The sequence below is a fragment of the Gavialis gangeticus genome, unplaced genomic scaffold (genome assembly GCF_001723915.1).
Source record: "Gavialis gangeticus isolate Ggan-Ray unplaced genomic scaffold, GavGan_comp1, whole genome shotgun sequence".
NCBI classification, from domain to species: Eukaryota; Metazoa; Chordata; order Crocodylia; family Gavialidae; genus Gavialis; species Gavialis gangeticus.
Genome location: NW_017729030.1, coordinates 52,406,201 through 52,420,021, shown reverse-complemented (window position 1 = coordinate 52,420,021; position 13,821 = coordinate 52,406,201). Strand labels below are relative to the sequence as shown.

The 13,821-nt window shown below is 42.2% G+C and overlaps 1 protein-coding gene across 6 annotated transcripts in view; it reads left to right on the top strand.

The window, feature by feature from the left end:
* GATB (glutamyl-tRNA amidotransferase subunit B) overlaps window positions 1-13,821 on the top strand; it is an 82,809-nt gene that overhangs the window by 45,551 nt on the left and 23,437 nt on the right. For all 6 annotated transcript variants that reach the window (XR_002098470.1, XM_019522210.1, XM_019522208.1 and 3 more), the window contains exons 6-9: window positions 2,253-2,366; window positions 3,086-3,170; window positions 4,315-4,359; window positions 6,020-6,209. Coding sequence is in view for 5 of the 6 variants with exons in the window: in XM_019522210.1 (XP_019377755.1) it covers window positions 2,253-2,366; window positions 3,086-3,170; window positions 4,315-4,359; window positions 6,020-6,209 (434 nt within the window). In the remaining variant the exon portion in view is untranslated. The remainder of the gene's footprint in view (window positions 1-2,252; window positions 2,367-3,085; window positions 3,171-4,314; window positions 4,360-6,019; window positions 6,210-13,821) is intronic.

Here is a 13,821-nt window from a genome sequence, read left to right as displayed (position 1 = left end):
GTCCCATTCAGGGAAGATGAGCAGCAAGGGAAAACGCACAACAACTCTGAGATATTCCACTCTGCACAGGCTGATCTTGCAAAATTGATGCGAGGTAGTATAAAAATTCAACATAAAAAGCTGGGCCCATAAGGACCCCTGAAGCATGGTAGAACTTAAGAAAACAGCATCAAGAAAAGGCTAAAAGTTAAGCAGCTAGAGAGCAAAATATCTCAGAGTTGTTGTGCGTTTTCCCTTGCTGCTCATCTTCCCTGAATGGGACCATGGGTTCACAAACTTGTAGCAAAGTGAAGGCTTTGAGTGAAGCCCAGAGGTAGCACAAATGATGGTATCAGTTAAGTATTTTGTGCATTACAGTGAGCTGGTGCTACTTGCACTGATTTGGCATCTAACTCAGCCTGTGGGGTAAGGTGGGAGGACTGGCCATTGCACCTACCCAGGGTGAAAATGAATGTGACCCTGGGAAAGTTGGGTGATGAATGATTCAGGCCTGACTTAATATAGTGGGGAATTAGCTATTAAGCTCTTTGGGGCACGTATCTTGTGTGTTAGCACAGCACCTAGCACACTGAAGTGTTTATCCCGATTGGGGTTACTTGGCTTTGATACCTCTAGTGGAATTGCACTGTTTCCCATGCTACTTTTGGCTTTGACTTTTTAAAGAGGGGCTTTCATACTTGCAGTATTTTTCTTTTCCCAACACATTAAATATTAAATTCATTTTTTTCTCTGGTGTTTAGGATGGTGTTTTTACTGTGCTTTTCACTTACCAAAGTTACTTGTGTTTAAATGAGGGTTTGTTCCTTCATATTTTTATCTTCCTTCTGTTTGTGTGTGCAGTCATGACAAACAGTGATTTTATCATCTGTCACTTTGATAGCAACAAGCTGCTTGAGAGCCCAAGGATCAAACAGGAGAAACGCCTTAAAAAAAAAAAAAACCCACACAGGGCCTTATTTTACTTTCACTCATGCCTGGTTAACCGTATTGTTTTCTAACCCAAATGTGAGAGTAGAATCTTCAATAGCAGGGAAGTGAAGACAGGAGAATACTGTTTGCATCCGTTTCTTTTGGGGCATATATTCTTCTTCACACCCCAAAGTATGATCCACTGTGAAAAGGCTCTTTAAAAGAAGGATGGAGTTTCTCTCTCAACTTCCACCTCCATTTGCCTGTTTGGCAAGTAGCCAGAAAGACTGAGAAGATTAATGAGCTGACATCCATTCAGCTTTTACTGACTGGGCAAAGTCCACTTCAGTAAATTTACATCTGCTACCCTGAATGGACTTTAAAGCTTTAGACCTCTCTGCAGATTTTACACTGGGCTGTTTACTTTTTTTTCAGTAGGGCTGTTGGGTAAACAGCAAATATTTGCTTTGTTTTATAGTATATTAATTAAAGTACAGATGAAGAAGTCAGTCTACAGATTGTTTTCTCTATGAGGTGTGGGGAGACTTACATGAGCTTACCAGGTAAAAGATGTATGCTTGTGTTTTTCTTACCATTCTCCCCAATTTGACTATCACGACCACATCTCTGTTTAAATGTCTTGGAGGAGCATCATAAACACAGAATTATGGGGCCAGAAACGACCTCCTGGGGCTTCTTGTCTACCCTTGAACTTAATGGAGGTTTGCCCTCTCCATAATTTTATGTTTTTGGCAGCCAGGAGGAAGCATTCAGAATCTTATTTGAGGAAAAGATTACAGTTCCATGAGGAATGAAAAAAAGAAATTTTCTGACGTTTGTCCTTGTGCACTTTGGTAACTACCCAGCATCACTCTCTTGTTCCATGCTAAGGCAGTGTAGATCTTGTAATTCTGGAATGTGTGCATAGTTTTAAAAGAAGGAAAACAGACCTGGAATTTTGCAGTGTGCCTTTTTTTCTAATTGTCTGTCTTTTAAGGTGATTCGACTTAGTTCTATCCTTTTTAAGGGACAAATCCCCAAAGCTGTCTCTTAGAATATGGCATTGAAGACATTCAGCGCATTTGCTCTATGTAGTTCTCTTTGACAGAGTTCCTGAGCAGTTCCATTCCAAAAGGTAATATTCTCAGTAACTTCACTGTGTCTGAAGAGAGAGGTTTGAACAAGAAACTCTTAAGAGAGCTGATTTTTCCTGACCCAGATTTCTTGATAAAAGTCCAGTCTAAACACTCTGCCTGCTGTGTGCAGCCTTTTTTAACACAGGCTGATCTCTTTGGTCCAGTTCATGGGGAAGAGTACTCTATTGATGATGTTTCCTTCTTCAGAGGGTCAACTAAGAGTAGATGCCAATGTATCTGTGCATCATCCAGAAGAGCCTTATGGAGTGAGGACTGAAGTGAAGAATATCAATAGTTTACGATTCCTGGCAAAAGCAGTAGGTAAATATTATCTCCATTATTGAAATATGGGTGGTATTTTTATCTAGGTAATAAAACAAGTAAAGGATCAATAAATGTAAGCTTTCAGTACAGCCATTCTAGGAAAATCAGACTTTCTGGCTTGCAGTTTTATTTTAGAGGTGCCCTTCTGTCTTGTAGGAGAGCAGAGTGGATGATTCAGTGCTTAGCATTCTTTGCTCTGATACATTCTAGCAGTATACAAGCTCCCTGTCCTGAGATGAAGTTGATTGCTTTCCCTGGGGCATGATGTATGATGTGTGTGAAATACAGAGGGACTGCAGCTACAGTATGCATGTGGGCAGGAAAGCTAAAATTTGCCTTCAGAAAAAGGTGGGGAATGGATGAGAACCCTTGGCTCAGCCCCACCCCAGATATCTGATACGGGAATGGACAGACCACTTTGCTTGTAAAGTCAGGTTGCAGTCAGTGCCTGATGTTGGCAGGTGTCAAAAATGAAAGAAAATCAATAACAGAACCCCCCCAACAAACTACAGTATAATATGCACAAAACTGAGAAAGTGGTTTGACCAATGATTCTGTGCCCAGTGACTTCCATCAGGATTTCATTAGGTTAAATAATAATCTTTTCCATTATGGTTTGACAGTGATAAATCTAATAGTTTATTTTTATAAAAGGTAAGGATGCAGTGGAACTCAACTAGTTGATTTTTATTCATTTATTTATTTATTTTGGTCAGACTACGAAATACAGAGACAAATTGAAGAGCTTGAAAATGGAGGAACGATTCTGAATGAAACAAGAACCTTTGATTATAAACTTGGGTGAGTTCCTGCTTTAGGAAGATGTTGTCAAGTAACAGTTCTTTATAGATTCATAGATGCTAGGGTTGGAAAGGACCTCAACAGATTATCAAGTCCAATCCCATGCCCTGGGCAGGAAAGAGTTGCTGGAGTCAAATTAAACCTATCCTATATACCGCAGTCCCTTCAGATGACCCCAGTCAAATACCTATCCAGCCTTCTCTTAAAGACCCCCAAGGTACAGGAGAGCACCACCTCCCTGAAAATCCATTCCAAATTTTGGCCGCCCTTACCATAAAGAAGTTTTTCCTGATATTGAGCCTAAATCTGCTCTGTCAGTTTGTGACCATTGTTCCTTGTTACTCCAAGAGGCGCCCTGGTGAACAGAGCATCTCCAATCCCTTGCTGTGGCCCCCTAATGAATTTGTAGGTGGCCACAAGATCACCTCTCAGCCTTCTCTTGCAGATCTCATGCTCCCTGGTGGGATGATCACTGGAGATGGCATCTTCTCACTTCAGTCAACTTCATTCTTTTTAAGGTTACCATTCATGGTAATAGTCCACCACGAGAATTATTTGTATTGGAATACCTCCTCCAGCCTTCCAGTGAGGCCAGTTGAACCAGGCGCAATGTCTGTTCTGAAGAGTTTTCAATCAAAATAGATTAAGTAGGCTAAAAACAAGAGACATAGAGGGGTATGGGTCACACAGAACTGTTTTTCAGAACAGGCGACAGAAGCTAGGTCTCCTAAACACTAGACTTCATCTTCCCATGTGAATGTATACTGCTGTCTTGGATGCAGCTAACTATTGACATCTTTACGTTCATCTGCATCCTGCAGTTGTTACTTGGACAAAACTTTCATTGGAGTCCAGCTGGACTTGTTACTTGTTTATGGCTATATAATCAGGCTGTCATACAGCACACAGGTAAATTTTTGCAATGATGAAATACTGTAGTGAAAAATTTTACTTTGTTCAGTGTGAAGGTAGAATTAAATCGAACCTCCTAGTAAGTCTGCATTAAACTGACTTAACGAAACTTTCTCAGTCTGCATGGTGTGAAGTTTTTCCCATAAAACTCCCTAGGTAACAGTACAAGTGTTGCTAAACAAAGGGTAACTTCTGTCATGTGTTATATGCTACCTATGTTGTCTTGTTTTAGGCGCACGATACCAATGAGAGACAAAGAAGGAAAACAGGATTATCGGTAATACATATTCATTTTTTTAATTTAACTTTTATTCAAGAACTGAGAGCTCAGCTCATTTCTCAAATACTTTCAAATACCATTGATTTCAGTTGAGGACATTTGTTGCTTCTAAAAATCAGGCCCTATTCACAGCTGTTCAGATATGGGTATCTGCCTTGCTGAAGCCAATAGGAGATTTATCAGAAACTTTTGTTGGATAACGTGTGGGTTCAGTGCATATGCTACAAACTCATTGTGCTGTGGCCCTCTGGTATGATGAATGTGGATGCTCAGAGTCAAAAGTCACTTCCACTTCCAACATGTGTTGTAGAAAACTACAAGTTTGCAAAGTGGGGCCCTTCATCTCGTGCCTAGATCTCGTGATAGCAGGCATTATCTGAAAAGGTTAGCTACTTTAGGTAGATATTTAATAAGGGATTTTCAGAAGCACTCAGCACTTTCTCTGTCCCATTAAGGCTATGGATATTTTACTATGGACTTTAATGGAAACAGAGTTAGCACTTCCAGAAATCCCACCCTAATGTTATAAATACCTGTATTCAGACTCACATCTGTAGAAAAGCACTGTGTGCTTAGGGCAGAATGGATTTTTCAGTTTTTGACAGCTAGAGCTAGGCTAACCAAGGGCTAATATGATAGCCTGCTTAACCTTTATTTCTAAATGCCTGGGCATTAAAAGAAAAGATTATGCCCATTCTATGAATTAATTCCCTAACAGATTAGTGTCAGGCATGGCTCCTATTTAAAATGGCTCATTTGGATAAAAGATAAAAGAAAATATTCGGGCAGATTCAGGCAGGAAGAATGTCTAAGCTATTTCAAATAGAAATATCTTGTGATGTTAGGTTTTAAGATGTATTTTTCAACTATATTGTGAACTTATTTCTGTCCAACAAAGGCTGAATTTAAACCTATCCTATGTACCGCAGTTTCTTCTTTTAATTGCAGTCCGCTCTCTGAGAGTGTCCCAGCTGTGTACAAGGGACAAATCCAAACGTTTTTATATTTTGTCATTAATGAATCCATCATTTGTTCATGCAAAAGTGAGGTTTGCTGCTTCAATTGCAGTACTCTTCTGGCTTGAATTAGCCTCCTTTTTAAAGAGAGCCTTTGTTCTTTGATGTCACTCAGTTTTATTTACTATGGCATCCTGCTGAGCATGGTAACTTTGCTTTTAACTCAGCGTGAGGTTTCATCAAGACTTCTCAGGTTAATGTGAGAGAGGTTGCAACCTGCACGAAATGCCCCTGGCATCTGGCTGTCAATCCATTTCTCTCCCTGCCAGCCAGCACCCCCTTGCCAGTCACAATGCCTGCTCAGCCTCAAGAGGGATGGGTTACCTCCATGTTTTTATTTATTTCGCGTCTAAAGTATTTTAAATTCACCTTTTTCTATTGCTGGTTCTTTTGACAAGCAGTGGCAGGAAATCAGAGAGAGAAAATAGTGGCTCTGAAAAAGCATGGGAACTGATCTTTTCCTATTCCACGCTAATGCACCAGGTTGTGAATTTTCAATATATTGTTCAGTTAAATCTAGTAAGATTATTTCCAGAGGAGCATAAATGTTCTCACATAAAATTTACAGCTTTGTTGTTGAGATGCTAAGGATCATCCTCACTAAAAATAACTCCAAAGAAGTCTTTCTTCATTTTTGCCAGGTTCATGCCAGAGCCAAACCTTCCTCCATTGATTTTGTATGATGCTAAATCTTTGCCTGCTAATATAGACGATCAGCAAGTGGTAAATATTGATTGGATTCAAGAGAGGCTTCCTGACCTCCCCAGTGTGAAGAGAGTGAGGCTTGTTGAACAGTATGGAATTCTGCCTGAACACAGTTTCACCTTATTGGTAGGTCTATTGATCAAATGCTAAAATAAACCAAGAAGCTTCAAAGTTTCAGGGCTTTAGAAAACGCTCTAAAGTGTCATGTTAACCAGCTGTCAGCTCTCATGGATTTTTTTGAAGTTGGGAATGTGTTTGGCCTGTTTCTTAAATTGTACGTCAAAGTTATCTATATCAGAAATAGCGCACAGTTTCTAGAAGAAAGTTTTTGCAAGCTGATTGCAAGCTAACAAATTATTAGCTAATGAAAATCTTGTCTGTTTAGAAATGAACTTGCCTTTAGTGATGGCTGTTGCAAGGGTCCAGCTTTCTGCTGACAAAACTGAGGCATGTCCCCTAAACGCGTCTTCCTCATGGAAGGAATTGTCCTGTGTCTGTCTCCAGTATAGAGATGAACACATTGTCAGTGCTTAACAAAATTGTAGACCTCAACCTACCTAGCAGCAGAAACAAAACCCTTAGTTCATTCAGATCTTTCAGCTATATGTGCCAAGGAGTCCATCTGTCTTCCATGTTCTTCTGAGCCATCTAGGCTATTTAAATGTAAAAATATGTAATATATGTACAATATCCAACATGGAGAAAACCTTGACCCAAAATTGCAGCTTATTAAGAGGTAAGGGATTCAAACAGTGTTTTGGTTGCAAAATCTGAGGACCTCTGAAATTCAATGAAGGAGATATTCCAAAGTTTTGAAAGCAAATACCATTGTACCTGCTCACTGTAACTATTTGCTTTTATGTACCAATGATGAGCTTGTGACTCAGGATTTAAATACAGTTTTATAGCATTCAGTTTTCTCAATGAAAGCAGTTTTTCTCCAACAGAAAATATGGCTATGGAGAATCTAGTTGAAGTGTCAGATTGTAACTAGCAGGTCATAAGTTCACACCATTTAGTAGATGGATTGGTCCTCAATCTTGTGACAATCATTTGGCTGCATAGTAGCATTTGAGAGCTGTATGTCAGATGGTAATATCTTATACACATATTTCATTAAGAAAGGTGCTGAAGTACTTTGTCACCCAGTATTTTTCTTCATGCACATTTTTCTTCACTGTTGAAAAATTCTTGTTTTTGAAAATGGAAAATATTATGATTCAGGCAGACAAGTGGATATGGTCTAGTTTTACCTTAGAATTTCTTTCTGAACATGTTTTTTCTCCACTGATCTCCCCAGTATTGATGCTAGAGTCTTCTCTTCTGTAGCCTTTGTCTCCGATAACAGATGGCCCTATGTCTACATCTCATCATCTCTCCATTACTTTGCACAAAACATCAGGAAACATTTTGCCCTTGCTTTGGTCTTTTAAGTTCTCCTCTTTTGTAATTTTTTAAAATAGTTAGCTCTGAACAGGATTTAGGGATGCAACTTATAGGGAACAGAATTTATCTATACTGAATTTTTTTTTGCAATACATGAGGGGGTCTCTTCTGTATTGTGGGTCTTTCTCCTTTTTATAGTTTATTAGAACATCAGCATTTTTATACACCATAAAAGTCACTTGTCTGACTCGCTGGGAGACTAGTTAACTTTAATTCATCTGAAAATTATATTTCCATTGCTGTTTTAAGCCTACATAAGAAGTACAGCAGATTGCTGATAGTGCCAGATGCACAAATCTAATGAACAATCTTTCAGGTTAGAGTGCCCAAGAGTATTCATTAAATAAATGGCAGTGGTACAGGGATGACTTCAAAATGCAAAATCTCTATTCTATACCAACTTGTTAGTGCAAACATTATGCACAAAAAAATGTCAAGACAAGATCATGCTTTAAATTGCAAGTTAGTTTCTTGGCTCACCTGACTGTATGAAGGAATAGTTGTAAGTACTTTTATGTGTGAAAAATCAGAGCTCTGAAAATTCTGCAGCACCTAAATACAATGGGATAAACCAAAATGGAAAAAAATTACAACTTTGGTTTTTTCCTAACTCTAAAATTTCTGGCGTGACTTGCCAGATTTTCATCACTTTTTAATTTCAGTAAGTAATGAGGAGTTTTTATAAGAGGATGTTTTCCTAGTACAAAATCCCAGAAACATTCATGCACATTGATATTTGCATGTATCAACTAAGGCAGGGGTGTTGCACTCATCTGGCCTCCCACAGACCCAGGAGCCCAGGTGGCAGTGCTTTGCAGGCCAGATGTAGCCTGCAGGCTGTGTTTAACACCCCTGAGCTTAAGGGTTCAGTTATTCTATCTGTGCATGTAAATTCAGTTCTTTGCCTTGCAAACAGATAAACCAGCAAATACTATAACTGCAATTAAGGATGACTACTGAGAATTCAACCAGTTGTGGTATTATAACACATGGCCTTCATGCAATTTAGCAAAAAAAAACAAAACCCTGACATCCACAGAGGTTATTCTGATATGTAGAACAGCATCATGAAAGTACAGACATTAGAGATTTAAGAAGAGCTATTGGAGATCTCTTTTCCCTGCCCCACCTCCCTGCGATGCCATACCAGTCTTCTCCATCTGCACAATTGTTATTACTTCACTTTGATGTAGGTGTCAGCTGGAGTGTTGACCAACATTGTATTGTGGCTTTGGCTTATGTGGACACAGTGTGACAATCCCATTAATATTGAATTTGTCAGTCCTTTAGGCAGTTGGGGATAGAGGGAGGTGAGTGGTATAAAAGTTGGATAGTTATGTTTGTTATGTGCAGTTTTAACCGCACTGCTGTAGTATGCTAGGTCATTTCTGCTCATTTTCAAACTTAAATATCTTATGTTATGACCTGCTATATACTCAATGAAAAATTCTGAATGGTCTTTCAAGTCTGTTCTGTTTTTTGTCTGGTTTTTTTTTTTATAGGTGATCTTTCCACAAAAAGGAGCAGATCCCGGGGGGGGGGGGGGGGGGCGAGGGAGGTTTAGCTGTGTAATCACACCCCGCTTTGATTCCTGGTCCACCCAAAACAGTGGCAGTCATATTTGTGTTCAGGTAGCAGTGAGGGAGTAACTTAATGGCTCAGTATAATCTACCTGAGTCTGTCTAAACTCTTCATTCCACAGGTGTTAATGACCCTCTGTTAGTGACTTTTAATGGTCCACTAATCAGGTTAGCTTTTCTTCTGCAGTTCTGCTCTCTATTAGCTGCTCCTCCTAATATAGCTCCTATTTCCCAGCCCCACAGACTGTTTTTAACTCTAGCTAAAAGCATTAATTCAGTTATGGAAACAAACTTGGGTAAACATCTACTCATATGTGGAAGTAACTCTCAATGAAGCATTGGATGCACTGTCACGAGTCTCAAGAAGGCTAGGTTTTGTTTTATGGTTCTAAAAGATATGTACATTTAATTCTAATGACAACAGGACTGAAGAAACATAATCTTTGGGTTACTTTTTGCCTGGTTTGTTTTGTTGTTGTTATACATTATATATGGTATAGCAAATAAATGCACATTCCAATAAAGTTTTATTTGTTTTTTGCTTTGATCTTGAACTGAATAATATAGCCCTCAACCCCTAGCATATTAGTGAAGCTTCTAGTTTCTTTTTACCTGGAGAAAAATGTGTGTTGTGTTTTACGTGATGATGCACCGCACCATTTGCAACCCTCTCTTCAAAATCATATATGTGCCAGTGAAGCTATTCCTTGTGGCTGTTCTTGCTGTCTTTTTCCCTCATGAAGTCATACTCTTCTGTGTGTTACGTTAGAGTTGGTCACTGTAGAAATGATGATCGTGTAAACAGAGGAAGATCAAAACAGAAAATGGAGAGAGATGCACAATTGCTTTTCAGTAGAATGCTCCTTTCTTTTCTTGTTCTCAGGCAGGGATCAGCAGATCTTTAAAAGCACTGGTTCACATTATGGACCAAATGTCTTTCAAGACTGGTTCTATGATGTGCTGCAAAATGTTGTAGTGTTTTAAAGCCAAACTGGCTTAAAAAGTGTTTAAAACCACATGGCTGCTATATTTTTTAGAGATTAATACTATCAAATAATCGATTTCAACAACGTTTAAGAGAAAAACATGCATCTGACTTCCACTTTGCATGCCAGACTTCATCTCAGTGAGATTCACACGAGCAACTTGGACTGCAGCAGAATGTAATGCCTGTAATGCTTGTAGGCACCTGGGATCAGGAGCATTGTCGCCTCCCCTTGTGTGGTTTGCTTCACATTGGAGACCCTGGTGTACCAAATAGGGGAGCTCCAGGCTGCGGTGCAGAGACAGAGTGCCATCAGGGGTGGCAAAGAGGAGATTGACTCCTACTGCCAGGCCCTTCACCAGAAGACAGAAGAGCCAGGGGTCACCTGGACGACGGTTGTCTTCAGCCCCAAGGCACATTGCACCAGGGTCAACCCTCCCATGGACCTTCACAACAGGTATGAAATCCTCACAGTGCCAGATAAGCCATCAGAACTGTCAGCTCCTACACCCAAAGAAGAAAAGCATCCTGCAGCCACCTCTAGGAAGAAATGCGGAGAGGTTGTTGTGGGAGACTCCCTCTTGCAGGGGACTGAGGGAGCTATTTGCTGCCCTGACCCCTTAGCCCATGTGGTTTGCTGCCTCCCACGGGCCCATATCCAGGATGTGGCTGAGATGATCCCAAAACTTATCCAGCCTCTGACCACTACCCCGTGCTTCTTATCCATGTGGGCACAAATGACGTGGCTCGAAACAATCCCAGCTGGGTCATGACTGACTACAGGACTTCAGGAGCGGGGCTCAAAGAGTTGGGGGCACAGGTGGTTTTCTCCTTGATCCTTCCCATTATGGGTCATGGGCACAGGAGGGTGAGAAGAATTCAGGAATTAAACAGAAGACTACGGTGCTGGTGTCATTGAGAAGGCTTTGGCTTCTACGACCACGGCCCACACTTCAGAGAGAGAGCCAGCGAGTTGTTGGGAAGGGATGGCCTCCACCTCACTCACACGGGGAAGAAGCTCTTCTCAGCCAGAATGGCTGACCTGCTTCACCAGGGTTTAAGCTAAGTTTGCCGGGGGAAGGGCAGATAGTCTCTGGTGCAAGCCCACCAAACATCAGGTACCAAACCATCAGGTCAGGCTGTACAAGAAAACAAACTCCTACCCCACCCCAGGGGCGGAGCTCTTCCAGGAATACAGGGAAACCTAGGGCTGCCAATGGCAAGCTAACTTGTCTTTACACAAATGCCAGGAGCCTGGGTAACAAACAGGAGGAGCTGGCCTTACTCCTAAACAGTAATGATTACTATCTCATAGGCATAATGGAGACCTGATGGGACTCTACCTATGACTGGACCACAAGTATAGAAGTCCAGGTGATGCGTCACCTGGTCATAGAAGGAAATCAGGTTGGTCAGACAAGATCTACCTACCACAAAGCTGTGTTGGCTTTCTCTCAGAAGATTACCTAGACAATTTCATGGTCTGATGGCTGGGGAACTGGCTCCACGAATGGACCCAGTGTGATAGTTGATGGAACCAAATCAACTTGGTGCACTGTAACCAGTGGCATCCCCCAGGGCTCTGTTCTCAAACCTGTGCTCTTCAATGTGTTTATAAATGATCTGGACTCAGGTGTTACAAGCAGACTGGCTAAGTTTGCTGAGGGCACGAAATTATGGGGAAGTGTAGCCACCCTAGAGGATAGGCTGGCAATGCAGGCTGACCTCAACAGGCTTACAAGGTGGGCAGATCAAAACCTGATGGCATTCAACACCGAGAAATGCAAGGTGCTCCACCTCGGGAGAGAGATCCCATACCACACTTACAGGCTCAAAAGTGTTGCACTAGCTAGCACTGTGTCTGAAAAATACTTGGGGTCGTGATTGACCACAAGATGAACATGAGCCACCAGTGTGACGCCGCAGTTGGCAATACAAACAAAACTGTCCTGCGTTTTCTGATGCATCTCAAACAAGACCCAGGAAGTCATCCTCCCACTTTATTCAGCCTTGGTGAAACCACAGCTGGAATACTGTGTCCAGTTCTGGGTTCTGCAATTCAGAAAGGATATGGAGAAGCTCGAGAGAGTCCAGAAGAGAGCCACGTGAATGATTAGAGGACAAGGGAGCAGGCCTTATGAGGAGAGGCTAACAGACATGGTGCTCTTGAGCCTGGAGAAGCATAGGCTCAGGGCTGATTTTGTGTCAGCCTATAAATATATAAGGAGTGTGCACTGGGAGCTGGGAGAACAGCTGTTTACCAGAGCACCCCATGGGAAGACTACGTCCAACTGTCACAAACTCTTGGAGGGCTGTTTTAAGCTGGTCATAAGGAAAATCTTCTTTACTGTCCAAATCCCCAGGGCCTGGAATAAACTCCCCTTTCCCCTCCCCCCCCCCCAAGGGGGTGCAGGCACCTACTCTGGATTCCTTTAAGAAATACTTGGATGCCTATCTTGCTGGGATCATTTGACCCCTGCTGCCTGCCTGCCCTTTGGGCAGGGGGCTGGACCCAGTGATCTTGCAAGGTCCCTTCCAGCCCAAATATCTATTAAATGATGAAGGCACTGAGGAACTGTCCATAACGAGCGCAGCACTGATATTGTGAAATTTCATTCGTTCTTTTGTGAAGATTAAAACATAATTCAGGATCAAGTGAGACAGCAATCATTCCCATAAACCAGAACATTACAGCTTCTATGTTGGTTTTAAGCTGGCAGATTGTTTGCAGGGACAGTCCTGGCATTAACTACTGAGGTATTTTAAATGCCAAGTACTTCTATCAGTATATGGTGAGTGAAACAGCTTCTGTAAGGCAGGTAAGTATCCAAAATACCATTTGGCTTGAGTTATCCAATAATTGGTAGTAGAATAAACTTACTTTAGATTATGCCCTCATTGTTTTCTACCCGTATTTCCATTGCAATGGATTCTGCTTTACAGAATTGCTGGTTAATAGAATCAGCGGCTTATTTGAATCAATATGGGAAAACCAAAACCATTTGTATATTACATGTAAAAATAGTTCATATTAGAATCACAATTTTCAGTTTTTGGAATCATTTTACCGAAGAAGCCTGGGGATTTTGCAGTTTTGTGAGGAGCCCTCTGCAGGCTGGCAGAGTTCCAGCAGGGTGGAGGGTGGTCAGGCAAGGGGTGCCATGTACATGTACATGGCCCTGGCCCCAGGCAGCCTGGAGAGCAGCTGCTGCAGGTAAGTCTTGTTGGGGGTGGGGATTGGATGAACTACCCTTGTTTTGGGACTGGATGAACTCCTTCGAAATTGAGGCCCCCATAAGGAGGAGGGAGTTGGGCAGGGCTGGGGCCCAGCAGGGAGTGGGATAGAGCTGTGGGTGGCTTGCCCATGGGGCGGGAGCCAGGCTGGAGCTCCCTTCTGATGCATGCATAGTAGCTTTGAGGGGTGCAGCTCTGTCCCACTGCCCTTGCTGCCCACGCCCGTCTCCACCCCCACTCCACACACAGATCTGGGGGGGGGTGCAGGTCCCCCCCGCCCTTCTGGAAGTGCATGTCACACCAAGGAGCTGGCCCCACCCTGTGCCCAAGCCTGCAGCAGACAGCAGCAGGTGGGGAGTCAGGCTCTGCTCCACTGCAGCAGGCACTGCCTACTGCCAGGGGAAGGGGGCTGTAGACCCAGATCCCTGGCCCCGTAGCCCTGGCAGCTGGGGGCTTCCTCCAGCAGGGCTGGGGGGCCGGGGGGCTCTGGGGG